This window comes from Canis lupus, chromosome 3 (assembly GCF_011100685.1).
Source record: "Canis lupus familiaris isolate Mischka breed German Shepherd chromosome 3, alternate assembly UU_Cfam_GSD_1.0, whole genome shotgun sequence".
Classification (NCBI taxonomy): Eukaryota; Metazoa; Chordata; class Mammalia; order Carnivora; family Canidae; genus Canis; species Canis lupus.
In genome coordinates, this window is record NC_049224.1 from 61,961,571 (window position 1) to 61,989,219 (window position 27,649).

The 27,649-nt window shown below is 46.8% G+C and overlaps 2 protein-coding genes and 1 pseudogene across 19 annotated transcripts in view; all 3 read right to left on the reverse strand.

The window, feature by feature from the left end:
* The window catches only part of ADD1 (adducin 1), an 87,270-nt gene extending 73,599 nt beyond the window's left edge, over nucleotides 1-13,671 (reverse strand). For 10 of the 12 annotated variants that reach the window (XM_038533206.1, XM_038533205.1, XM_038533204.1 and 7 more), the window contains exon 1: nucleotides 13,466-13,671. The gene's annotated coding sequence lies outside the window, so the exon portion shown is untranslated. Of the gene's footprint in view, nucleotides 1-12,975; nucleotides 13,089-13,227; nucleotides 13,315-13,465 lie in introns of those variants that run through there. The other 2 variants (XM_038533202.1, XM_038533203.1) reach the window with 2 other exon arrangements.
* A 6,180-nt stretch (nucleotides 13,672-19,851) lies between these two features.
* Nucleotides 19,852-19,965, reverse strand: LOC119871321 (annotated as a pseudogene).
* A 5,250-nt stretch (nucleotides 19,966-25,215) lies between these two features.
* The window catches only part of SH3BP2 (SH3 domain binding protein 2), a 33,979-nt gene continuing 31,545 nt past the window's right edge, over nucleotides 25,216-27,649 (reverse strand). For all 7 annotated transcript variants that reach the window (XM_038533220.1, XM_038533221.1, XM_038533219.1 and 4 more), the window contains 5 exons: nucleotides 27,536-27,647; nucleotides 27,244-27,299; nucleotides 26,856-26,937; nucleotides 26,010-26,069; nucleotides 25,216-25,842 (listed from right to left, as the gene is read on the reverse strand). In XM_038533220.1, the coding sequence (XP_038389148.1) occupies nucleotides 25,705-25,842; nucleotides 26,010-26,069; nucleotides 26,856-26,937; nucleotides 27,244-27,299; nucleotides 27,536-27,647 (448 nt within the window). In that variant the 3' untranslated portion in view covers nucleotides 25,216-25,704. The remainder of the gene's footprint in view (nucleotides 25,843-26,009; nucleotides 26,070-26,855; nucleotides 26,938-27,243; nucleotides 27,300-27,535; nucleotides 27,648-27,649) is intronic.

A 27,649-nucleotide genomic window follows, 5' to 3' on the forward strand; every position in this document is an offset into this window, starting at 1 on the left:
AGTGAGCTCTATGCCCAACATGGGGCTTAAACTCACCACCTCAGGATCAAGGACTGCCTGCTACCAAGTAAGCCAGCCAGGCGCCGCACTAAGTGTAACTATTTCTTAAAGGAGATATAAGTGTAAACCACCATTCTGGCTGTGCACTCTCAGGCAAGTCCACATCTGCAAAGTAGAACACAATACTTCAATACAGTCCTCAATAAAAGTTACCTGTGGCCACTGCTATAATTTAATGATTACACAATCATGACACTATTATTATAATAATAATTTTACTGTTGCTGTTATTAGATGAGCTCCCCGCCAAAAAAAATAAAAATTCAGTTTGACACCTACACCCCCCAGTAACAGGCATTAGGCTGACACAGAGCAACAGCATCCATTTTGTGCTATCTTCTCATCTAGCTCATAGCCCACAAGGGCTTATTTCCCAGACACCCCGGTGGAGGGCCTGGCCCCTCAATATCTGCCACCAATGGGCAACAAGAAAGCACAGGCAGTGAGATGGATCTCCACTGCCACTGCCCAAACATCAGCTCTCGGATACACACAGATTTCATCTCTGATCAAATGTCTCCTCAGTCAACCCAGTTCTCTATTTGAAATAGATCCTGCTTACATCAAACTCCATTTCCTCATGCCTCCCATCTTCAGGGCAGTTACTACTACCTAACTTAATGTTTATTCCTCATCTCTTTTTTTTTAAGATTTTATTTATTTATTCATAAGAGACACAGAGAGAGAGGTAGAGACATAGGCAGAGGGAGAAGCAGGCTCCCTGTAGGGAGACCAATGCAGGACTTGATCCCTGGACCCCAGGCTCACGCCCTAAGCCAAAGGCAGACACTCAACCACTGACCCACCCAGGCATCCCTATTCCTCATCTCTCATTCTAGAACAGAAGTTCCCGAAATGGAGAATGTATCTCCACCCACTGGGCCTACCTAGAACAACACCCATTATAAAACAGGTGCTCACTAAGTACACGTGAAGAGGTGGGACTGATATGCAAGTTAGTAAAAGTTATAGAACAGGAAATATGTTTGCAAAATAACATTTTTAAATATTACTGTTGTTATTTTATCCTGGCAAAGTGGGTTTTGAAGGCATTGTTAAAAGCTAAGTGTCAGGACGCCTGAGTGGCTCAGTAGTTGAGCATCTGCCTTCAGCTCAGATCGTGATCCTGGGGTCCTGGGGTCAAGTCCCCGCATCAGGCTCTCTCTGCAGGGAGCCTGCTTCTCTCTCTCTGCCTATGTCTCTGCCTCTCTCTCTCTCTCTCTCTCTCTGTCTCTCATGAACAAATAAAATCTTTTAAAAATAAATAAATAATAAAAATAAAAGCTAAGTGTCCTACAGACAAGTCCCACTGTATTTAAATTGCTATGTCCTCCCTATGTAACATAAACCCATTAAAAAAAAAAAAAAAAAAAAAAAAAAACACCTTGTGGGCAGCCCCACCTGCAGCCCACGGCGTGATCCTGGAGACCCGGGATAGGGATCCAGTCCCACATCAGGCTCTCTGTATGGTGCCTGCTTCTCCCTCTGCCTGTGTCTCTGCCTCTCTCTCTCTCTGTCTCTATGAATAAATAAATAAAAATCTTAAAAAAAAAAAAACACCTTGTCAAAATACACTGAACACTTTTAAACTAAAGTGTCAAAATACACTGAACACTTTTCAGCTATGAGAAACAATGTACATTAGTCATAACAGTTGTTTAAAAAGGTACTTCTGGAATAAATAAAGCACAAAGGGCAAAATGAATTAAACTTGCTTGCCTTCATTTTCTCCAACTCACATTTCCTACATGTAGGTCAGAATAAGTATTAACTATTAAACAGTTCTATTAAAGTTTAATGTTATACTATGTTCAGATTCCTAACTACTTTAAGGAGACATGTGATAGCCAGTAAGCACTGACCAAACTAAAGGTTTATTAGCATATTTACCTCTGTTACTAACCAAATCTTGGATTCAGTTTTGAAAACCTTTAAAAGATAGGGAATTTAAAAAAGGACATGCTTACCACTTGCCAAAATAACTTCCCAAAGCATGGAGGAAAATAAAAACAAAAAATATAGGACTCACAGGTAAGTAGGGGTTTTTTTTAGTGAATTTAGATTCTCAAGAAAGCTGAGAACTTAATTTACATAAAAAGAAAATGTCACAATTCACCAATTTTTCACCAAGGAAAATTTTAAAGTCCTGTTGCTAATGTAACAGAACATCAAGAATACTTAAATAACTATTCAAAACAGAACAAAAAAATAAATAAAATTTAAAAAATAAAAAATAACAGAACAACGTATAATAAAATTTACAATGTCTGGTATCCAATAAAAAAAAAAATCCAACAAGCAAAGTGCAGGAAAATATAACCCTGACTGAGGAGATAAATCAATCAAAACTAACCCAGAACTGAAAGAGAAGTTAAAAATAGCAGACAAGGTCATTAAAACAGTTGGTACAAATATATTCTATATTTTCAAAACCTTAAGTAGAGAAATGGAAGATATAAAAATGATACAAATAGGAAGCACAGGGGTGGCTCAGTGGGTGAAGCATCCGACTTCACCTCATGTCATGATCCCAGGGTCCTGGCATCAAGTCCCACATTGGGCTCCCTGCTCTGTCAAATACAGAAATATTTTTTTTTAAAGAACACAAATAGAACTTGTAAAAATGAAAGCCAGGATGTCTAATATGAAAAATTACACTAAACAAGAACAACAGCAGATTGAACATTGCAGAAGAAAAAAAAAACAGTGAATGTGAAGATACAGTATAAAGACTATCCAAAATGAAACCTACAGAAAAAAGACAAATAAAGGAGTATCAGTTAGCTGTGGGACAACTTTTCATGGTCTAAAATACATGGTACCAAAGCCCTCAAAGCAGAGGACATGGAGAAGGAACAGGAAAATATGTGAAAAACAACACCCAAAATTTCCCCAAATTTGATGAACATTATAAATCCATAGATCCAAGAAAAAGCTCAATGAATCCCACAAGTACAAGAAACATGCACACAAAGGCACATCAAAATAAAACTGTTTGGGGCTCCATGCTTAGTGTGGAGTCTGCTTGAGATTCTCTCCCACTCACTGTGTTCCTCCCCTCGTGCTCTAAAATAAATAAAAATCTTAAAAAAAAAGAAAAAAAGCTGCTCAAAACCAGTGACAAGGAAGTCTTAAAAGCATCCAGAGAAAAAGAACACATCATATAAAAAAACAAAACTTAAGATGACAGCAGATTCTTGGAGGAAATGATGCAGCAAAAAGAGAGTGAAGCAACACCTTTTGAAAAAATAAAACTTAAGAGTTAGCCCAAAGGTTTTGAGCTCTGAACCTGCTGGCTCACATCTATACTTATGTGTACCAAACTTCTGTGGCAATAGCACCTTCGAATTGCAAACATTTATTTTTCTGAAACACCAGCATCTCATCTGGTTAAATCAGATGTAGTATACGAGCATCTGCTTTCTAAGTACAATGTCATAGACCCAAAAGCCCTAAGTATCTGTTGGGAGTGCACCTAAGAGAATCCACAGTAACCTCTGGGCCAGGTAAAGTGCTCCCAGTTCACTTACATTATACCTAACCCCATAAATATGCCAAATGTGAGGCAGGAAAGATGTCCTCCTCTTTTACAATTCAAGACACAAGGTTAATTTGGCAAAGAAAATCACACAGCTAGGTGTAACCAAGTCTTTCTCACTCCATATAGCTTTCTATTAACCCACACCTGAAATATATGAAGCTAAAGGAAAAACAAAATACAAAAGTTCATTCTGGGATAGAGCTAGAATGATGAAGCAGAGAATTCTACTCAAAGAAAAATAAAGTAGATTTCTTAATGAAAATAAAGGACAGTCTTTTCTTCCACTTATTATAATGGACAAGGCTCCCAACAACTGCCCTACAACCAATATGACACCGAGTTTCAGAACACTGTCTCTTCTACATGCTCCTTAATGGACACCAAAGTACGGCGCAAGAGAACAAAGGGCACTGGCAGACAAAACAATTCAGTTCCAGAGAGAGGTCTATTTTGATCTAATGATAAAATTTATTCTTTGGGCGGAAATCAGCAAATGATGACCACCTGCCAGGCCAAATGGTTTTATAAGGGCCACAAGCTAAGATTAATATTTAAAGTTTGAAAAAATAACAATATTAAACATAAATAACAGTAGATAATAGACCTGGAAATCAATTCAAATTTCAATGTCCACAAAGACTACTTTATTGGAACAGTCAAGCACATCCATTTGCCTATCACTTATGGCTGCTTCCTGTGACAGCTGCAGAGCTCAGGAGTTGCAACAGAGACCCTACAACTCTCAAAACTTGAAATGTCTATTATCTGGCCCTTTACAGAAGGTTTGCCAACCACTGCTTTAAGAAAACAGATGGGCCACATCATCTTGAACAATTTGCCATGAACATTATTCCTCACAACTAAGCTTTTAAAATGTAACTGAAGGGCAGCCCCGGTGGCGCAGCGGTCTAGCGCCTCCTGCAGCCCAGGGTGTGATCCTGGAGACCCGGGATTGAGTCCCACATCGGGCTTCCTACAGGGAGCCTGCTTCTCCCTCTGCCTGTGTCTCTGCCTCTCTCTTCGCTCTCTCTGAATGAATAAATAAATAAATCTTAAATAAAATAAATATTTAAAAAATAAAATAAATAAAATATAACTGAAGATCATTCATGCAGTAACTATGTCTTAAGGATCTGCTCTGTGCCAAGCATTGTGCTAGACTCAGGGAATACAGCTCTTACCCTCCTGGGGAAGACCAGAACCAATCACTACAATCAAGTGCCTAAAGTGTTAGGATTGAGCAAGTATGGAGAAGGCAGGTAGCATAGCCTGTGGCTAAGAGCATCATCTATGGAGTCAGACAGCCTTGGTCTCAATCCCAGCTCCATCACCTAACTATATGACCTTGGCAACCACTTCAGTTTTTTTCAACTGAGAAAAAAGATAATCGGAGAAACTGGATGGCTCAGTCAGTTAAGTGGCTGACTCTTGATTTTGGTTCAGGTCATGCCCCCACAGCAGGGCTCTGTGCTCAGCAGGGAATCTGCTTGGGATTCCCTCCCTCTGCCCCTCCCCCACACCGATTTGCATGTGTACTCTCACTGCCATAAAACATGGTTACAAAAAATTTAGTCTTTAAAAAATATTTCTGAAGCGCCTTGGTGGTGCTCTCGCTTAATCGCCTGACTCTTGGTTTCAGCTCATGTGATGATCTCAAGGTCCTGGGACTGAGCCCCACATTGGGCTCTGCACTCAGCAGGATCTGCACTCAGCGTGGACTCTGCTTGAGATTCTCTCTCTCTACCCCTCTCACTCATGCTCTCTCTAAAATGAATAAATAAAATGTTTAAAACACACACACATATACTCCCATTTCTCCTTCACAGAATGGTACTTTCCCCTTTACCCACCATACCCACTTTTTAAGGATAAGTTTAAACTCTACCTTCTTTATGTAGCCTTCCCTGAAGCTTATGAACTCATATTTTTAGCTAACCTTTTCCCAAGAGTGTGACTTAATTTCCCAAAGACTTAAACAGACTGAGTCTTAAAATCATTCATTCCACAAATATTTACTGGGCACATACTGTGTGCCAGGTTACCATGCTCAGAACACAGTGGGAAGCAAGACCAAAGTGTTGTAAGAGAAGAAAATGGAGATACATATGAGAAGAGGCCAAACCTTGAAGTCTGCTCCAGGAGCTCGGAATGTATGGACTAGGGGGAGTCGCTGAAAAGCTCTAGGCAGGGAAGTGTCATGGTCTCGTCTATAACTAAGAACTCATTCTAGCAAAAACACAAAGGAGCCAGCTTAAACAGTGGATAAATATGCTCTCCACCTTCATGAAGCATCATTACTGTGGAAGAAAAAACAAGAGTAAACACATAACTAAATCATTAAAAATGAAGGACACCAGAAGTGTCTAAGTTAGCAAATAACAAGAGAAACCCATTTGACAGAGGGCAGATAAGGAGAGTCTCTTTAAGAGACATTTAAGAAGAGCCTAAAAGAGAAGCTGGCCATGCAGAGTGGTATAAGTGTTCACTCTAGGCAAGGGATCAATGTACGATTCCCAAATTCCAAGAGCTAGGTTCCAGGAAAACCATTGTAAATGCAGCATAAGTGAGCAAGTGGAAAAATGGTAGAAAGTGAACTTGGAGATCAAGAAATTTGGATTCTGTCATTAAATATAACACGAAGTCACTGGGTTTTTATTTCTTTGTGAGATGACTATCTTATTCTGAGTACATAATCCAACTACATGACCTGAAACATATATCCAAAGATAAATAAGCTTATACAGTGAAAACAAATTCTCCTCCCACCCCATTCCCTAGCCACACAGTTCCCTGTGCCTAGAGGTGACCACTTTTATCAGTCTTGAAAGGTTTTAAGCAAGACAGAACATGATCTAATTTATCTTCTGTGTAAATCACCCTGGTTGAAAGGTAGAGAATGGGTACAAAGGACTCAGGGAAACCAGGTGGAGCCTGCTGTGCAAGTTCAAGGGAGATGTGATAATTGCTGGGTCCCAGGTGGTGACAGTGGAGAAGGGACAGAAGGTCTGCTTTAGGATGTATTATGAAGGTAAAATTGACAAAACTGATTCTGACAAAACATCATTAATAACTATGACTACAGGGATCCCTGGGTGGCACAGCGGTTTAGCGCCTGCCTTTGGCCCAGGGTGCAATCCTGGAGACCCGGGATCGAATCCCACGTCGGGCTCCCGGTGCATGGAGCCTGCTCCTCCCTCTGCCTGTGTCTCTGCCTCTCTCTGTCTCTCTCTGTGTGACTATCGTAAATAAATAAGAAATTTAAAAAAAAAATAAATAAATAACTATGACTACAGGCACTGTTTTTCACACACTTAAATTCTATAGGTCTAATATTTTAGACTGCAAATCTTAAATATCTCAGAGTTCAATGAACACCTACAGAGATAATGGGTGAAAAAATACCAGTTAACATGAGAAAAAACAGATTACTAAAATGTAATGTTAATGAATTGATTAATGGGGAATCTGGGTGGCTCCATTGGTGAAGTGTCTGCTTTTAGCTCAGGTGATGAGCTCAGAGTCCTGGGATCCAAACCCACGTAGGGCTCCCTGCTCAGTGGGGAGTCTGCTTCTCCCTCTCCCTCTGCCCCTCCCCCAACTTGTTCTCTTTCTCTCTCTCTCATGCTTTCTCTCTCAAAAAACCTTTTAAAAATAAAATTAAAGGACTCACTGTGTCAGTGAGTTAGACGATTTCATCTCAGAAATAACACTGCTAGGGCGTCTGGGTGGCTCAGCAGTTGAGCCTCTGCCTTTGGCTCAGGGCGTGATCCTGGAGTCCTGGGATCAAGTCCACATCGGGGTACCTGCATGGAGCCCGCTTCTCTCTCTGCCTATGTCTCTGCCTTTCTCTCTCTGTCTCTCATGAATAAATAAAATCTTGAAAAGAAAAGAAAAAAGAAAAGAAAAGAAAAGAAAAGAAAAGAAAAGAAAAGAAAAGAAAAAGAAAAGAAAAGAAAAGAACATTGCTAAAACCCACCCAAAACAGTACTGCTATAGTTGAAGGGCTAAAATGGCAGCTATTTTTTAAAAAAAAGAAAAATGCAAAACTGAAGTCTTTACTACTGGTAGCTGTCAACCACCACATAATAAAGAAGGCTAGGGACGCCTGGGTGGCTCAGTGGTTGAGCATCTGCCCTCAGCTCAGGGCATGATCTTGGGGATCCTGGGATTGAGTCCTGCTTTGGGCTTCCCACAGGGAGGCCTGCTTCTCCTTCTGTCCATGTCTCTGCCTCTCTCTCTCTGTGTCTCTCATGAATAAATAAATAAAATCTTGGAAGAAAGGAAGCAGGCAAGCAAGCTAGAACCAGGGCACCTGGGGGGCTCCAGCAGTGAAGCGTCTGCCTTCAGCTCAGGTCATGATCCTGGAACCCAGGATGGAGCCCTGCGTCAGGCTCCCTGCTCAGCTTCCCTGTCTGCTTCTCCCTCTGCCCCTGCCCCTCCCCCTGCTCCTTCTCTCTCTCATTCACTCTCTTGCAAATAAATAAATAAAAATAAAATATTTTTTTAAAAAAGGCTAGAATCTTCTCAGTAGAATTTTAGTATGACATCACACCAACTTAAAATGTACCAAAAAATTCAGTTTTCCAGTTATGTGCTATATCTACATAACAGAGTATTATTAAGTCTTCAAAAGTAAGGACGTTCTAACACATGCTACAACACGGATGAACCTTGACAACGTTATGCTCAGTGAAATGAGCCAGTCACCAAAGGGCAACCACCACATGGTTCCAATTATATGAGAGAGTAGTTAAAATCATAGGACACAGACAGGAGCTGGGAGCAGAAGAGAATGTGGGGTTATTGCTTACTAGGCACAAAGATCCAGTTTCACAAGATGAAAAGGTCCTGGGATCATGGTAGTGATGGCTGCAGAACAATGTGCTTGTATATAATACCAGTGAACCATACATTTACAAATGGTTAAGATGGCAAATTTTATATTGTATGTATTTTACCACATTAAAAAAAAAAAAAAACTTTTAAAGTATGGTGAAAAAATGTGTATAATACACTACCACCTATCTAATAAAGAGGAAGTTTGAATGTAACCATAAAATTAAAATGTAAAAAGGTCACCCACAAGAGGCATAGGTGAAAATTAAGGGAAAGAAGACTTCCTTGACTATACCTTGTTCCATACATTTGACTTTGAAAACCTTTTAATATTTTACAGAATTATCAAATTTTTAAAAAGTAATCCCTAAATACTGAAAGATAAAACCCCCAGAAACCTATGCACCCAACAGCAAAATCAGAGTAACTATTTTAAGTGACTTTAAAACACAGTAATTTGACTTTTTATCTCTAATGGGGATGCAAAAAAAATTAATTTTTATTAATTGATGATAGTTTTCATATTCTTCTGAAGCTGAGATGTGTACAGTGTAGGATAAAATAAGTAATTAGGGGCGCCTGGGTGGCTCAGTCAGTTAAGGGTCCGCCTTTGGCTCAAGTCAGGAGGTCAGGATTCTGGAATCAAGGCCCCAAATCAGTCGGGCTCCCTGCTCAGCAGGAAGTCTGCTTCTCCCTCTCCCTCTGTCCCCCCCCCCCCCAACTCAGTGAGCTCACGCGCTTTCTCTCTCTCTCTCAAATAAATAAATAAAGCCTTAAAAATGAGTAATTAGAATCAAGATGTCTGTCTTGGAAGAAAAAAAGATACTGGCATAAGATCAAGAAGGTTAAGTAGAGGCGCACCTTGGTGGTTCAGTGGTCAAGCGTTTGCCTTCAGCTCAGGTCGTGATCCCAGGGTCATGGGATCAAGTCCCGCATCAGGCTCCCCACAAGGAGCCTGCTTCTCCCTCTGCCTCAGCCCCTCTGTGTCTCTCATGAATAAATAAAAATCTTAAAATAAAATAAAAAAAAAAAGAAGAAGATTAGATAGAACTCTGTGTAGTGACCTGAGATCTATCTGTGCACTGGGAAGACCTAGAAACAATGATCAACCTAGAAACACTGAACAACCCCAGGGTACAGACTGTCATTACTAAATGTCATTTTTCATTAAAAGAAATCAAAGCCCCTTGGAGAAATGGATCATTCCAGGGCTTGGGACAGAAAATGTACAAGAGGGGGCACCTGGCTCAGCAGCTGAATGTCTGCCTTTGGCTCAGGACACAATCCTGGGGTCCTGGGATGGAGTCCCACATCAGGCTCCCCATGGAGAGCCTGCCTCTCCCTCTGCCTATATCTCTGCCTCTCTGTGTCTCTCATGAAGAAATAAAATCTTTAAAAACGGGGGAAAAAATGTATAAGAGGAGCCTAGTGCAGTTTGTCACACTAGAAAGATCAAAGACTTTTAGAGTTGTGTTCAAAGCATCAATAAGGATAATACCTACAGTGGACTGAACCATATCAAATATGTTTAAATCCACCAGTTCACAAAGACACGAACACATACACAACTCACTAGCCACTTTTAGAGTATCCCAACTCATTTTGAGAACTAGTGAATACTGCAGACAAATTAACCATTTAGCCTACTTTGCCCAAAAGAGCTAAAATCAGGGTAACCAAATTATGGAAGGAGCATTTTTCTTTTTTTTTTTTTTTTTTTGTAAAGATTTATTTATTTATTTGAGAGAGAACATACCTGCATGAGAGAGCAGGGGGAGGGGCAGAGAGATTAGGAGAGAATCTCCAAAGACTGCCCACTGAGCACAGAGCCCCGAGCGGGGCTCAATCCCAAGAACCCAGGGACGCCTGGATGGCTCAGTGGTCAAGTGTCGGCCTTAGGCTCAGGGCATAATCCTGGGGTCCTGGGATGGAGTCCCGCATCCGGCTCCCCACGGGAAGCCTGCCTCTCCCTCTGCCTATGTCTCTGCCTCTCTCTGTGTCTCTCATGAATAAATAAAATCTTTTTATAAAAAATAAAATAAAATAAAATAATGTAATGTTTGATTTTAAAAAAAAAAACAAAAACCCAAGAGAACCAAGATCATGACCTGAACTGAAATCAACCACCCAGGACACCCCAGGACATTTCTCTTTATAGAAGCATTCCAGCTAATAAATTATGAAGTTATAGAATTAAAATATCATCACTTCCCAAAGCCTAATAAAATAATGACTCTGGGGCATCTGCATGGCTCAGTTAAGTAATCAACTCTTGATTTTGGCTCAAGTTATGGGATCAAGCCCCATGAGGGACTCCACACTGAGCATGGAGTCTTCCTAAGAGTCTCTCTCTTTCTCCCTCTGCCCCTGCCTGCTTGCGTTCTCTATCTAAATTAAATAAATGAATAAAGAAATAAAATGATTGGAGGCATTGAGCATCAAGGGCTGCTAACAAGAAGAAAGACTACTAATCATTACCTGCCTACTACCCTATTAAGGTTTTTGTTGCCAAAAATAAATCAAATCTCAATTTGATCACACCTTTAAATTTATCTACCTATGCACATTCATTTCTGTGTAGTTAAACTACAATACAGAATAAAATCCAGACTGTGTGTAACTCCACAGGACAAACCACAGAGTTTCATCAATAAATAAATTGCAAGGAAAGACAAAAGATGGAGGCAGACCCACAGATTAAAACAAGTTACAGGGACGCCTGAGTGGCTCAGCAGATTAGCGCTGCCTTCAACCCAGGGTGTGATCCTGGAGACCCGGGATGGGGCCCCACATCGGGCTCCCAGCATGGAGCCTGCTTCTCTCTCTGCATATGTCTCTGACTCTCTCTTGGTCTCTCTCTGTGTCTCATGAATAAATGAATTAAAAAAAAAAAATCTTAAAAAAAAAAGTTACAATGTACAAATAGCATTTGGATCCTGATTCAAACTGTTACCAAAAAACAAAAAAACAAACAAAAAACTACTACACAATCAGAAAAATTTAACATTGGTTATTTGAAGGTAATGAGAAATTATTCATTTTTTGTGACAGTCGTATTTGTGTTTATCTTTTTTTTAAATGTATGTAGATATACACACTGAAATATTTAAGTTAAAATGACATGAAATCTGGGTTTGGGCATACAGATAAAGACTGGCTATGAGTTAATAACTGTTAATAGCTGAAGCTGGATGAGATTAAACAGGGACTTATTGCACCCTTCTCGCTACATGTACATGACAACATGTAAAGTAAGTAAGTCAATCTGTACTCTTAAGTTTCCTATAATATACCTTTTTTTGTCAAACTGTTAGAAATTGAGACAAGGTGAATTTTAACACTGATAGGATATGTGATTTTTTTTTTTTAACAACCTGTTTTAAAGCATTTCAAGTATTTACTTTTCAGACAATACACTTGACTATTTGAAAGAACTACCTGGAAACTAATAATCATCTAAAGAAACAGCTTTTGTGGTAAAAATCGGTTAACGCAAAGCTGAACACCAAACAAAATCTTATCAGAATCAAGTAATGTCAAAGACTTAAAGGAAAAATGGTCAGCTGTATAAATCGTATTTTAGAAAGAAAACTATCCATCTTTTGGAGACTGGGTAGAATTTAGATTCATGGCATTCAGTGAGCCTGTGTGACTAAAATCTAAACCTAGCAACAAGCAGTAAAACAAATCATACCAGCTGACCTGCTGTAAACCACATCAAAACTCTGAAAAGCAGTTGTAACTGCCAAAACCATTCACTTCCTTAAAAAACACCTTTACTATTCTAGTTTTCCCCCACAGTCAGAAATCGAGGGGTATATTATGACTTCGGATTTTAAAAAATAATGTCTACACTGCTAGCATCAGCCCATTAACTGGAGACTGAATTTTACAATCGCACCCTCACACCACTCACCCCCCAGGCCAGATGCGCGCTCCCCTCCCGGCGCCTGCTGAACTCTTACTCATCCACTCCCACTCCGCAGGACTGATGTTTTGCAAAGGAAACAGCGCGCACCTTTCAGCAAGCCTATTTCTTCTCCCCATTAAGATTTCTCTTTTTTTTTTAAGACTTCATTTATTTGTTGGGAGGGGGTGGGGAGCACAAACAAGGGGAGAGGCAGAGGGAGAAGCCCCCAGCGTGCGGGGAGCTCAAGCCCAGGACCCCGGGATCCTGACCTGAGCCGAAGGCGGAGGAAGAACCCACCGAGCCACCCAGGCACCCCTCCCCATTAAGATTTCAATCCACTTTCCACATATACCCCAAACAATCTTTCCGTAATCATTCACCAACAATGCATACAGCTCTCAGACGTGTTTCGCTTCTTAGGGATACACCAGTTGCTTTATGTCCTTTAGGCATAAAATCACCTACCACACTGCCAGCACTTTCAGGTTAGCCAACGTATTTATCGGAAGGTACGCGTGCATGAAGCCAACACAAATCACCTACAAACACATCCTGAACCGGGAATTACAAGAGTACAAACAAAAGTAACTGTTGAAAGCACGAAGCCCTGGCACCTCCCCCAGAAAACCTTAGCGAAAGAAGAGCGAGAGGATGGCCGAGAAGCTCCAGGACAACCGCCGCCGTCTTCACGCAGGTCTGGCGGGCAGCACTGCCGCCCTCAAACGCCCAGAGCCCACGGGCAGCGACGCTGCGGGGGCCGCACGGAGCCCGGAGCCGCAGGCCGAGGCCCCGGCGGCCGCCAGCACCTGCTGCCCCGGCGTCCGCTCGCGACCCCGCCGCGCCCCGCCCCCCCCCCGGCCGGCCGCCCCGCCGCTCCCACCGAGGAACGCGCGCCGCCGACGGTCCGCGGGGAGCGGTCCTGCCTGCGCCGGGTCACGGCCGCCGGCCGAGGGGCGACCACCCCTCCCAGCGCGGCCCCGCGCCCCCGCCAGCGCCCCGCCCCGCACGGCCCCCGCCCGCCTCCGCCCGGCCTCCCGCGCCGCCGCTGCAGGCCCCACGGACCGGCCTGCGGCCCCCGGCGCCCCGCCGCCGCCGCCGCCCCCGCGCGCGGGCCTCACCTCAGGGGGCGAATCGCGGGCAGCGCACAGGCTCCCAGGTCCGAGGGCGGCTGCCGCGCGTCGGCTCCAGCTCCGGCTCCGGCTCCGGCTCCGCCCCCTGTCCGCCGGGCGCTCCCTAGCCCGCAGCCCCGGCCCGCCCGGCCTCTCCGCCCCCTCAGCCTCCAGCGCTGCCCCCGCCGCCCGAGCTGGGTGCGGCCTGCGGCGCTGCAGCCCAACAACGCGCCCCCCTGTAGGCCCAGCCCGCCCCGCGCCGCCCAGCAACGCGCCCTGCGATTGGCTGACCCCGGGCGGTGGGGCGCGGAGGGGGCGGGGCCCGGGCGGCGCGGGGGAGGGCAGGAGCAGAGGCCCTGCGTGCTGCTGCCGCGGGCCGCGGGGATCCCTCTGGGTGTGGCGCCGCCCGCCGCCCGCCGCCCGCCGCCCGCCGCCCGCCCGCTGCGGAAGGTCCGCCACCCCTGGGCGGCGGGGCCAGCGGCGCCCGCTCTTCCAGAACCGCGCGTGCACTCGCTCGTGGCCGCTGGACAGACCCTAGCGGAGGCCTCTGCGGGCCCGCTGCCCGGGATGCGCTACAGGGCGTCCTAAACCGCCCGTTCCAGCCCAGAGGGGCCGTCCGAGCCCGGGCCGCCCCCTGCCCACCTTGAGCACTCCTCCAGCACGCGGACTCCTGGACCCTGTGCCCGGCCCTCTCCTCGCCGGGCGGGGTCACTGCAGAGTTTGGGACTGGCAGCCAGGGTGGAGTCCGGGCAGTGGGATCTGTGGATGGCGATAAGGCTTCGCAAAGACAGGGTGGCTGCTTGGGGCCCAGGGCCTGGCCTGCCGGTGCTGGATGAACGAGCACCGGTCACCTCTGCAGAACCAGTACAGTAGTAGAGTCTAGGCCTGGGCATTGGCAAGATCAGGCCACCTGCCAGTGACCTGGAGGCCAGCCTAGAGACCACACCAGTACCTGCCCCTACCCTCTTCCCCCTCTTGTTTCATCCGAGCCCCCAAGAGACCCAGGAAACAGAAGCAGGGTTTCATGTTCCCTTTACACCATAGGAAGCTGAGGCCCAGCGCTGGGTGGGGGAAGCACAGCAGGGAACCCAGGCCTCCCCAGGAGGGAGCTCTTTGGCTTTGCCCACAGAAAGGTCAAGAATGTTGTCTAGGGATAGGTCCCTGACCTCTGATCTCCAAGCACTTCTGGACAACACTCTGCAATTCTACATCAGTCATTTGTTTCCCTTGCGCCCAGGAAGAAGGCCTGGCACTTAAGAGCTATCAGTGAAGTGGGTGCCTGGGTGGCTCAGTCAGTTGAGCACGGGACTCTTGATTTCAACTCAAGTCATGAGCTTAGGGTCATGCCCTGGGTCTGGCTCCTTGCTCATCTGGGAGTCTGCTTCTCTCCCTCTCCTTCCTCTGCCCCCCCCCCCCCGCCCCCATCTAAAAAAAAAAAAGAGAGAGAGAGCTGTCAGTGTCCCTTCTTGAAAGGGAGCCAGGGAATTTGTGTCTGAATGGACTGAACTTAATGTGAGCTGTGAAGAAATCCAGAATGGGAGGTAGAAAAGGAAGATGTTCAGTAGGATTTGAAAGAAGGGACACTGACAACTCTCTTTTTTTTTTTTTTTTTTTTTTTTAGTAGACAAAAAAGACTCAGATCGAGCTTCTAAAAGAAAATATATCAGAAATGGAAAATATACTGAATGAGACTAACAGCAGATTAAACACAGCAAAAGAATAAGTGAACTGGAAGACATAGAAAAAGTAAATGAAACAGAGAAACGAGCCTAAAAAGAACAAACAGAACACCAGTGAGCTGTAGGACAACTTCAAGAGGCCTAATGTGTAATTGGAGTCCCTGGAAATGGATGCAGGGGTTGGGAAGAAGACAAATACTATTTGAAAATATAATAGCTGATATGTCTTTTCAAATTTGATGGAAACTACAAACTCACAGATCAAGCAACTCAAAAAGTAACTTCTGGCTTGCTACTGGGCTCTGGTAGATGGAAAGTTTCCATGGGACATCAGAAGTGACTCAGAGGCCAGAATTGCCCATCACTTGTTTCCATCAGGCTACCAAAACATAAAGTCAGGTAGAGACATCATAATCTAAGGGGCAGATCCAGGATTAGAAGGCTTCGTGTAGGGATCCCTGGGTGGCTCAGCGGTTTGGTGCCTGCCTTTGGCCCAGGGCATGATCCTGGAGTCCTGGGATTGAGTCCCACATCAGGCTTCCTGCATGGAGCCTGCTTCTCCCTCTGCCTGTGTCTCTGCCTCTCTCTCTCTCTCTCTCTGTGTCTCTCATAAATAAATAAATAAAATGTTTAAAAAAAAAAAAAAAAGAAGAAGAAGAAGAAGGCTTCGTGTAGATGCAGATGTAGGTGGTCCAGATCCTTTGTCACCTACCACTATAGCACCAACATCTATCACCAATTGTCTCAGGGATTCCCTGGACATGGTGACAGAGGAGCAAAAAGCAAGTGCTTGGTTCATAGGAAGGTTGGATCAATATGTTGGTATGGGCTGAAAATGGTCTACTGCTGCACTGTATCCCCATTCAGCAGCTTCCCTGAAAGACAGTGGTGAGAGGCAGTCACCCCCATAGGCAAAGCTTCAGGCAGTGAACTTGGCCATTCACTTTGTGTGGCAGGAAATGTAGCCTGAACTCATAGACAGTGGTACATGGCTTAGTTGGCCTGTTGGGACCCTGAAAGGAGCAATCTGAAAGTTCAGAGATAGGGATCCCTGGGTGGCGCAGCGGTTTGGCGCCTGCCTTTGGCCCAGGGCGCGATCCTGGAGACCCGGGATCGAATCCCACATCGGGCTCCCGGTGCATGGAGCCTGCTTCTCCCTCTGCCTGTGTCTCTGCCTCTCTCTCTCTCTCTCTGTAACTATCATAAATAAATAAAAAAAAAATTAAATAAAAAAAAAATTGAAAGTTCAGAGATAAAAAGGTCTGAGGACAAGGCATGTTGGCAGGCCTATGGGAATTGGTACAGAGAGTGAAGATCTTTGTATTGTATGTTAATGTTCACCAGTGAGCATCCACCACAGAGGCTCTATACAACCAAGCCTATAGAATGGACTGACTAATGAGCATAAGCCAGGCTCTGCCCTCTTGTCCCCGTAGTGCTGGCACATTAGTCTCCCCAATGAAGTAGTCGTGGTAGCAGAGTGGAAGCTATCTATGCATGAGCCCAAAAGCATGGGCTCCTTCTAACCAAGGATGACCCAGCTACTGCCACTGCCAAATGTAACCTGACACCATCAGAAACCAAGACTGAGCTCCCTGCAGGAGCCAACTAGCTACTTTTGGCAAGTTGATTGCACTGGATCCCTTCTATTCTAGAAAGAGCAATAACTCATGTTCACCAAGACTGCCATGTATCTGGATGTGGGTTTGCCTTTTCTGCTGCAATACTTCAGCGCTACTATCAAGAGCTCACGAGGTGTCTGATTGGCTGACGTGGAATCCCACATAACTGCCTAGTGACCAAAGGACCTGCATTATGGCATAGTAGGTATGGCAATGGGCATATTACCAGGAACCCACCATTCTGACCAAATATGCACCATTCAGAAGTTGCTGGTAGAATGAAGGGCTATCCACATGGAGATTCAGATGAGGCTACAACTTGGAGATGACACCTGGGAGGTGGAATGCTAGCCTCCAGGAAGCAGTATATACACTGTATCAATAACCACTTTATGCTGTGTCCCTAATATGTACAATACCCAGTGACCTGCTTGAGGAATTTGTGCTTCCTGTTCTGCAACATGTGAGCCCCTTGATCCTAGAAGTCACCTAAGAGGACATTTCTACCAGGGGTCATAATCATGTTGAAACTATGACTGCCCCTGATCAAGTGGGACAACTCGTGCTAGTAGATCAGTGGGCAGAGAAGGGAGTAACTGTATTGCCAGGGATAACTGACCTTCATCACTGGGAGTATGTAGGGCTACCTGCCACATGATGGGGGCAGGCAGGAATGTGTATGGTGTGCTCAGGCAATCAGAGCAGGCATTCAGGGGAATGGGAATGTTTTGGTGCTCCCACACCCGGTAACCATAAATAAGCAAGAATGGCAACATGCCCTCCCAGGAGCTCAGCCCCCAGGCATGAACAATCTAGGAAAGCCAAAGTGTGAGCTGTGAAGAAATCCAGAATGGGAGGCAGAAAAGGAAGATGTTCAGTAGGATTTGTGGCCTGGAGGTAAACTGCAGTTCATCCTCTACCCATTTCTCACAAGTTCCCCCAGATACTGTGACCCATTAGAATACTGCAGAATTTGTGTCTGAATAGATTGAACTTAATGTGAGGAAGAAGTAGATGTGAGCAGTTCAAGGGATAGACTTGGTAGTCACTGGTGGGGCCCTACCCAGATGCTCTTTCTGGCTTGGAGCTAGGAGTGGGCCCTGCCTGAGTGCTGTGAATGTTAACGGCTAATGGCCCTAGCCCAGGAGATCATCTCTCTACTTGGAGCGCCAATTTCTTGCTGATCCTGGGGCCCATGAGGCTGGTGCCTTGACCTCAAGGCAGGACCACCTGTGGGACAATTCATACTCCAGAGCTTCCTGTGGGATCCGCTAAAGCTAGACTCCAGCCAAGACCACTTCCATCCTTTGTTTTTTTCCTTTTACTTCAACCTATCCTGATTCCTCCATTCAGCTTATCCTGAGAACATTCCCTCTATAAATCACTTGCACAAAATCTCCATTTCAGGTTTTGCTCCTAAAGAATCCAATCTAAGAAAATTACATATTAAAAATACTGTATAGGGATCCCTGGGTGGCGCAGCGGTTTGGCGCCTGCCTTTGGCCCAGGGCGCAATCCTGGAGACCCGGGATCGAATCCCACATCGGGCTCCCGGTGCATGGAGCCTGCTTCTCCCTCTGCCTGTGTCTCTGCCTCTCTCTCTCTCACTGTGTGCCTATCATAAATAAATTAAAAAAAAAAAAAAAAGAAAACCATAAAAAATAAAAATACTGTATAAAAAATAAAAATAAAAATAAATAAATAAAAATGATAAAAATACTGTCTAGGGATGCCTGGGTGGCTCAGAGGTTAAGTGTCTGCCTTTGGCTCAGGGTGTGATCCTGGAGTCCCAGGATCGAATACCACGTTGGGCTTCCTGCATGGAGCCTGCTTCTCCCTCTGCCTGTCTCTCTTTCTCTCTCTCTCATGAATAAATAAATAAAATCTTTAAATAAATAAATAATACTGTCTATGACAACACCAAGAAAGCAAACAATCTAGTTAAGAAATCGGCAAAGGACTTGAACATTTTTCCAAAGATATGTAGATGGCGGAGAGCCCTGGTGGCTCAGCGGTTTAGCGCAGGCTTCAGCCTAGGGTGTGATCCTGGAGACCACGTCGGGCTCCCTGCTTGAAGCCTGCTTCTCCCTCTGCCTGTGTCTCTGCCTCTCTCTCCTTCTGTGTCTCTCATGAATAAATAAATAAAATGTTAAAAAAAAAAGATATGTAGATGGCCAATAAACACATAAAAAGATGCTTAATATCACTGATCTTTGAGGAACTGCAAATCAAAATCAAAACCATGAGATACCACTTAACACCCATTAGGACTGCTACAATAAAACAAAAGAAAAGAATAAGTTGACCAGGATGTGGAGAAATTAGAACCTTGTGCATTGATGGTAAGAATGTGAAATGGTGCAGCCACAGTGGAAAACTCTGTTGGTTCTTCAAAAAAGTAAATGGAGAATTACCATGTGACCCAGCAATTCCACTTTGAGGTATATACTCCAAACAATAAAAACAGAGACAAACAGATATTTTATACATCCATGTCTATGGCAGCATTATTAACAATAACCAAAAGATGAAAGCAACTCAAATGTCCACTGTCAGATGAATGGATAAACAATGTGGTCCAGGGACGCCTGGGTGGCTCAGCAGTTGAGCGTCTGCCTTCGGCCCACGGCCTGATCCTGGAGACCCGGGATCGAGTCCCACATCGGGCTCCTTGCATGGAGCCTGCTTCTCCCTCTGCCTGTGTCTCTGTCTGTCTCTCTCTCCGTGTCTCTCATGAATAAATAAATAAAATATTAAAAAAAAAATGTGGTCCATCCATACAGTGGAATCTTATTCAGCCTTTAAAAGGAAGGAAATCTAGGGCATCTGGGTAGTTCAGTCGGTTAAGCATCCGACTCTTGATTTCTGCTCGAGTCATGATCTTAGGGTCATAAGCTTGAGCCCTACATGGGGCTCTGTGCCAGGCATGGGGCCTACTTAGGATTCTCTGTCTCCCCCTACCTCTGCCCCCGCATGTGTGCGCATGCTTTCTCTCTCTCTCTCTAAAACAAGGAAGGAATTCCTGACACCTACTATAATGTGGATGAATCTTAAAGACACTATGCTGAGTGAGATAGGCCAGACAGAAAAGGACAAGACAATGCCACCTGCATGAGGTTCCCAGAGTAGTGACATTCATCCTTGTGCAGGGGCCATGCTAATCTCTGTATCATTCCAATTTTAGTACATGTGCTACTCAAGTGGGCACAGATGAAGTACTGGCCTGTACAGGGAGTGAACCCTCGACCCTGGTGTTATTAGCATCGCACTCTAACCAACTGAGCTTACTGCCCAACTATGTGTCAGAATCATTAAATTCAGAGACAAAATAGAATAGTGGGCACCAGGGCCTAGAGTAGGGAGAATGGGGAGCTGTTTAATGGGGACAGTTTCTGCTTTACAGGAGCAAGAGTTCAAAGGATAGATAGTAGTGATGATTCCCAGTAATGAGAATATACTGAATGCCACAGAATCGTACATTTAAAATGGTAAGTTTTTAAAGGCCATTTAGGGATCCCTGGGTGGCGCAGAGGCTTAGCGCCTGCCTTTGACCTAGGGTGCAATCCTGAAGACCCGGGATCGAATCCCACATCGGGCTCCCGCCTGCTTCTCCCTCTGCCTGTGTCTCTGCCTCTCTCTCTCTCTCTGTGTGACTATCATAAATAAGTAAAAATTTTTTAAAAAGGCCATTTATTATTTTTTAAAGATTTTATTAATTTACTTGAGAGGGGAGAGAAAGTGAGAGTGCAAGAACAAGAGGACAGAGAAACAGACTCTGCAGAGCAGGGAGTCTGATGTGAGGCTCGATCCCAGGATGCCAGGATCATAACCTGAGCCAACGGCAGATGCTTAACCAACTGAGTCCCTTAGGTGCCCCTAAAATGGTAAAGTTCATATTACATATATTTTAGCATAATAAAAGAGTTTTAAGATTTAATTCTTTGCAGTGGGGGAGGGGCAGTGAGAGACTCTCAAGCAGACTCTCCAGTGAGCATGATGAGTCTCATAACCTTGAGATCACAACCTGAGCCAAAACCAAGAGTTGGATGCTTAACCAACTGGGCCACACAGGTGCCCCAATAAAAAAGTTTTATTTTTTTTAAGATTTTTTTATTCATGAGAGAGAGAGAGAGAGAGGCGCAGACATAGGCAGATGGAGAAGCAGGCTCCATGCAGGGAGCCCAATGTTGGACTCGATCCTGGATCCTGGGATCATGCCCTGAGCTGAAGGCAGAGGCTCAACCACTGAGCCACTCAGGCATCCTGCAAAAGTTTTAATACTATTAAAATACCCCTTCCTTTTTCAAGGGGGGGGGGGAAGAAACACTGTCTTGATAAATAAAAATATATATATATATATAAATTTTTTAAAAATTTAAAAAAAAAAGGGCAGCCCCGGTGGTGCAGCGGTTTGGCACCGCCTGCAGCCCAGGGCGTGATCCTGGAGACCTGGGATCGAGTTCCACGTCGGGCTCCCTGCATGGAGCCTGCTTCTCCCTCTGCCTGTGTCTCTGACTCTCTGTTTCTCTCTGTGTTGCACATGAATTAAAAAAAAAAAAAATTAAGAAACACTGTCTTGGATGGGAGTTGTTTCTCTTTCTTTCTTTCTTTCTCCTTCTCCTTCCTTCCTTCTTTCCTTTTGGATGGGAGTTAAATAACAACAACAATACAGAATTAGATACATACAATGATATCAGGTATTGAAGGAGATCGATGGTGCCAAAGTCACCAGAAGTCCTTATGTTGTCTAAGAGGGTAAAAATATTTGTTCCTCTAGACTCAGGTGAGAACAGAAATAGACTGTATAACTTTCCAATTAGAAGAGGAAAGTAGAATGACTTTAAAATTAAAAAAAAAAAAAAAAAAAAAAAGCTGCTCAATCCAAAAGTGGAGAAGGTAAGGGAAAGGAGGAATGGGTCTCAAAGACATGATGAGCAAAAGAAGCCAGGTGTCAAAGCTTTCATCTATGATTCCATTCACATAAAATACAAAAACAGGAAACCACTGTGATGGATGTATAATTAAGTGGTGAAGGCTTTATAGCAAAACAAGAACAGGAACCTCCCCAAAGCCCCAGCAGGGGTTGCTGGTGACACAGGAGGGGCAGTGCTGTGATGGGTAGGGCACACGGGGGCTGGAGATCCTTGGTAGGATAATAAAAATGTTCAAGTCATAGCAACTTTTTAGGCTGCACATTTGTGCTTTGCTCATTTTTCTAAATGTGTGTTTTGCTGTACAGGAAATAAAACGAAAAAGGAGTGTGCTTCTGCTCTAAGCGGCTGAGCATGACCAGAGCTGAAGCCAGAGGGGGATGTTAGGCAACCTTCAAGGATTTGTGAGGAGCAAAGGAAGGTCTGAAGGAAGATGGTTTGGGATCTGCTCTGTGTCTCAAGACTCTCCATCCATGGGCACTAGGGTGTCTCAGTTGGTTAAGCGTCTGCCTTCGGCTCAGGTCATGATCTTGGGGTCCTGGGATTGAGCACTGTGTCGGGCTCGAAGCTCAACCGGGAGTCTGTTTCTCCCTCTGCCCCTCCCTCCCTCCCTCCTGCTGTCTCTCAAATAAAATCTATTAAAAAAAAAAAAGACTCTCCCTCTGGTGGGAGTGTTGCTAGAAGGTAGCCTAATGGGGGACAACCACTACTGACCACCTTGAAGGTCACTGCCCCCCTGGACTGGCGCCCTCTCTGAGTTCCCCCCATTAGGCAGTCATTTCCAGGGGGAGGCATAGGGCAGGCAGGCAGACACAGGGAACTGGGTGTGGCAAGTGAGGGGCTCGATGCCACGGGGTCCCAGCCAGAGACAGGTCCTCCCCTCACTGCCCTCCTCTAGAGACACATGGATTTGGTGTAAGTGGCAGCTCTGCCTCATATTCCTTTGTGTGTCCTTCGTGTCCTCCAGACCTCCTTCAGGAGGCCAGTCCCGGTGGGCGTTGGGCGAGAAGCCCCTAGGCCCCAGGCTGTTGCCTCTTCTCCCCTGGTGTCCTGTCCCGCCACCGGTCCCACCAGGGTGCAGAGAGAGCCTCCTTGGACCAGCAGGAGGCGTCTCCGCAACGTGACTCAGGCTGGGGCAGGGGCCAGAACAACTCAGGACTTGTTTTTAAGATTTATTTATTTGAGAGAGAAAGAGAGAGGGAGAGAGACGATCTCAAGAAGACTCCATGCTGAGTGTGGAGCCCAATACAGGGCTCGATCTCATGCCCCTGAGATCATGACCTGAGCTGTAACCCACTGTGCTGCCCAGGCACCCTCCAGATCTGTTTTGTGAGGTCTCTTCTGGTTCTAAAATCATCTTTGTTCACAATAAAAATCTCTATTAACAGAAGGTATAGTAGCTCACTCTTTCTGATCAACTGTAAAAGTAAAACTATGTTCAGTCATTGGCTTGGAGCAGCTTCCCAAAGGGTCTGGGGCCTTCCTCAGGCCCAGGAGTTGGACCTATCTCTGAACTCACTGTAATGCTCAACAAGGCAATGAAGACTCTCTGAGCCTCAGCTTCCCCATCTGTAAGATGAGGAAGCAGGCTAGCCCCTGAAGCAGGTCCTAGGCCTCCTCTTATCCCAGAACTGGGCCCAGGGGGCAAAGCAGAGGGAGGCAGGCCAGTTTTGTTCCCCCTGCACTGAGCTGTGGCCCCAGGGTGCACCCAGAACTGTGTAGACCCTCCACATGACTGTCAGAAGCCCTGAGGGGAGATGGGGAGGTAGGCAGGGGCTGGGATCTGGGCTCAGGGCAGCAGAGGACAGGTCACATGGTAGTAAGTAGCCCACCTGGAACTTGGATCCAGAACTCTGACCCTCCATTTTCTTACTTGTAAAATGGGCACACAGCAGCTTCTTCTCCAAGCAAACTATGTCAGTACCCATGGGGCTCAGCACCTGGAGCCCAGGAGATACTTGGCAAGTGGTAAACACCTTCCAACATTATATGAGGAATAGAATGTTGATGGCAGTTCTCAAGAGGGAGCAGATCCCTCTGGCCCCTCCTTCATGCTGGTGACCATACCTGGGACCCCGCAGCACACACTCTTATAGCTGAGGCCCTGGGCCCCTGGGGCAGTTCACAAACAGGTGGGAGTCTGTCCTGGACAGGTTTAGGGCCTGGGAGGAGAGGTAAAGCCAGTTCGGGCCCTAGGGTGGACTTTGGGCAGTCACAGGCCTCAGCTGTCACTAAGATGTTGACCAGAGGACCTATCACCTGGCCCTGGGCCCCAGATCCCCCCACACCTTCCAGCTCTGGAGTCTTAAAATTTTTAGCCACTGAGCTGGCCACATGTGAGGTAAAAGTAATAAAGTATCCCATATGCGGTAGCGCGTCACTAGCAAGCAGCGCCCCAGGCACTGACTGGAAGCCACTTTTCTGGTCCAAACCCCCCTTCAAATTTTTACAGGAAGGGAGGCTGCAGCCACAGGAGGGAACAGCATGCTTCCATGGGCTCCCCTTGCTAGTTCAGGGCAGGGAGGGCAAAGAACTACAACCACAGGAAGGAGGGATTGCTGGTTCCCAGAGATGGAGTGGAATGCCCGAAACTAGACAGTGCCCCTGCTGACACACACACCTCCACCCACCCCCCACACCCCTGCCAGGATTGAGAGGAAACATCTGCAGTGACAGTGCTGGACACTTGGTTCCTGGAAGCAGATGGCTGTCATCCCCCCAGCACCTCTCCCACCCACTGTGGCCTCATCCCTCCCCCTCCTCCAGTACACCACCCCATCCCCCAAAACATGCCCAGGGGCACAGGGGAAGGAAGTGCAGACATAGGGCCCTCTCCAGATGGTGAATCCTTGGCTGGGGACACAGTGCTGTCCTGGGTTCGAATCTCACACAGCAAACTTCTTTCCCAATATGAGGTGCAGGGAAGACCTGATGCTTTTAGGATCCCTGCCAGGCCTGACCCTAAGCTGAGTCTGTTTTTACACATACACAACAATCCAGCCTGGATGGTCATGCCAGGGAACATGGATGAGGGAATTCCACAGCAGGTAGAGAGGGGCGACCAGAGCCAGACTTGGGCTGGGTGCTGCCCAGAAGACCAGGCATCTGGGGACCACCCTCTCCACCCACGTTTAGCCTCTTCGCACTCCTCTGTGGCCAAGACTTTCTCCAAGAAGTCTTCCTGGAGCCTCCAACAGGGTTCTAAGCTCCCCACCAAAGCCAGTGTGTACCCAGCTGTGTCCTAGGAACCACTAACTATAGATGTGGGGACCTTTCAGCCCTACAGTCCAATTGCCTTATACCTGGCCTATGGCACTTCAGAGATTATGCTGAGTCTAGACTTCCTGAGTCCGGGTCCTGTTGGGTTACTAGCTATGCACCCAGAGCAAGTTCTTTAATGACCTGTGCCCTGAAGACTACCACTCCTGTGGCTTCCTGTGTTGAGCTGCTAGAGTCACCATTTGGATGTGAGTGGGGGTACTCAGTAAGGCTGGTCATCCCCTCTTTCCCAACAAAGCCCTCGCCACTGAGGCAAAGGTCATCTTTGCTTTATTGTACATCAGTGGCCCATCCTGGAGCCTGGTCTTAGAGTTCCTGGGGGCCAGCCCTGCCCTCAACCCCAAATACCCCAGTCCTGCCCAGCTCCCAACACAGTACAGGATTAGTGTGGTAGGGGAGTTGGGGAGGGGCGGGGATGACCACGATTCTTTTCCACAAAGTCCAGGCAGGGCTCAGTCCTGGGACCCCAGGCTCCTGGGAGGTGGGGTAGGGTGGGCTGCATGGCACAGGAGAGCCCCCCAGTCCTCTGCAGTGCAGAGCCTAGCCTAGCCCCATGAACCCAGCCTGCTGAGTGGGGCCTGGCTGGGCAGATTCTACAAGGTATCTGTTGTGGAGGCCCCGGATCGGAACATGGCGCTCACTCTGGCTCATCCTCCCATGCAGGCCTGTCACATCTGCGTGGCCTGGGGTCACAGCCCCAGTGGCTTGTCTCTGCCCAGCAACATGTGTCGCAGGCGTCACCTGGGCCTCGTGTAGCCGTAGGGGCGCTGCAGCAGCAGGCTCTGGTGGCTGGGCAGCACGTGGGTATGGTAGTGTTCCACGAGGCTGCCCACACTCACAAACAGGACCTCGCCCTCCAGGTAGAATTTAGAGTCCTGGAAAGGAGAGAGAGAGGTAGGGTTGGGGAACAGGGGTCTCCTGTGACACAGGGTGCTCAGCAACAAGGATGACAGTCAGGCAGGCTCCTAGACGTCCTGTGTCACTTCTGCGCCTGCAGCCTCCTGTCCCACCCAGGGCCCTGGGACGGGGCCGGCCTGCCCACCTTCTCAAAGATGCGGTAGTTCCTCACTTTGTTGGAACTTTCATCCCACACAACCAGAACCTGCAGGGAAAGAAGCAACAGATGGATGGGTAGGCAGAGGCTTCGCAGCTGGTCCTGGGGCTCTTACGGTAACCTAGGGAGGAACACCGACAGTAGGGTCGAAATGGGCAGTCCCCTGCTCTCTGAGGAGACTCGAGTAACAGCAGCAGGTACCTGGCTCACCCTAGGACCATTTTTGACATACATGGGAGAACAGGGGGTGCCTCACTGGCTCTGTTGGTAGAGCGTGCAACTCTTGATCTTGGGGTCGTGGATTTATTTTTTTAATTTTTTTGCAGTGGTCATGGATTTGCCCCCCACTGTTAGGCACAGAGCTTACTTAAATCAATAAATACATAAATAATACCAAAAAAAAAAAAAAGTGAGGCTCAGTGAAATCATGCAATTCACCCTCGGAGGAGCGGAGGCACAGCTAGCCGACTCTTGCAATTCTCCTGCCCCAAGAGCCTCCCCTTCAAAGCACATGAAAAACCCGAGCCCCATTAGAGTTCTGGGAGCCCCCCCCTGCACTTCCCTCCCATCTCCCGCCTGTGCTGGGAGGCCAGCCACCATCACCCTCAGTGTGCAGACTGTGTTCAGTTCCTGACAACAGACAGGGCAGGGACTGCTGGGCAGAGACCCCAAAGACAGGAGTGCTTGAGGCGCCCAGGTTGGGGAAGTGATGTCTATACCACAAAGTGCTCTGCTGGCTGTCAGCCAGGGTGTGTGGAGAGCCAGGGGAGCCCAGCACAATGCAGCAGTCCCCCTAGGGCCTGGGCTCAGCAGGGTGACTGTTGGGGCACTTACCTTCCCTGACTTGGTAGAGGAGTTCCGGATGCAGTAGAGTCCATCCTGGGGCTCTCCCTGGGGGCTTGTGGCTTTGAACAGCCTAAAAAAAGACAGGTGCGTCAGCAAATGGACTGTCCTCAGAGACAGTCTCTCAGGGACCCGCCAGCCCCACTCCTCAGTGTGGGTTTCAGTCTTCTCACTATTCTGCAACACAGGTTCCAAGAGCAGCAGGCTACAGGAGGGCTGGCCTGTGCCGGGCCTGGGCTGATGGCACTGCGCACTCAGGGCCATGTACCTGTGCTGGCAACTGCTCAGCACCGAGGCAAGTGAGGGGAACAGAAAGAAATGCAGGGAGCCTAGTGTCTGCAAAAACAAGGATTTGGAAAAAGAAGGGCTTGGTGCTAACCTTTCCACTTCACAGGATTCCGTGGTATTGATAAACACAGAGCTGGGCAGCGGCACCTGGAGAGGCCAGTGGTGGTCAAGGTCAGAATCAAGAGTCAGGTGGTGCTTGCAGTCAGCCCCTGCCACACCCCCAAAAGGCTGCCAACTTGTGCCCAGATCTGGGGCTCTGCACCATGCTCCTGCCCTCCCCAACTCCAGCGACCTGGGGCTCCTTCTCAAGATACCCAGTGAGGGGTTGCCCTGGCCAGCAGCTCTCTCTCGGCCGCCCACCATGGCTGCGATCTGGGCCCCACCTTCTCATAATCCTCATCAGAGTCCTCCCCACCAGCGTTGTCGGCCTTTGAGGGTCGTCGGGGTTTTTCAAAGGAGAAGCTCCTGAAACTCTGCCCATCAGGGGGTGACCTCCT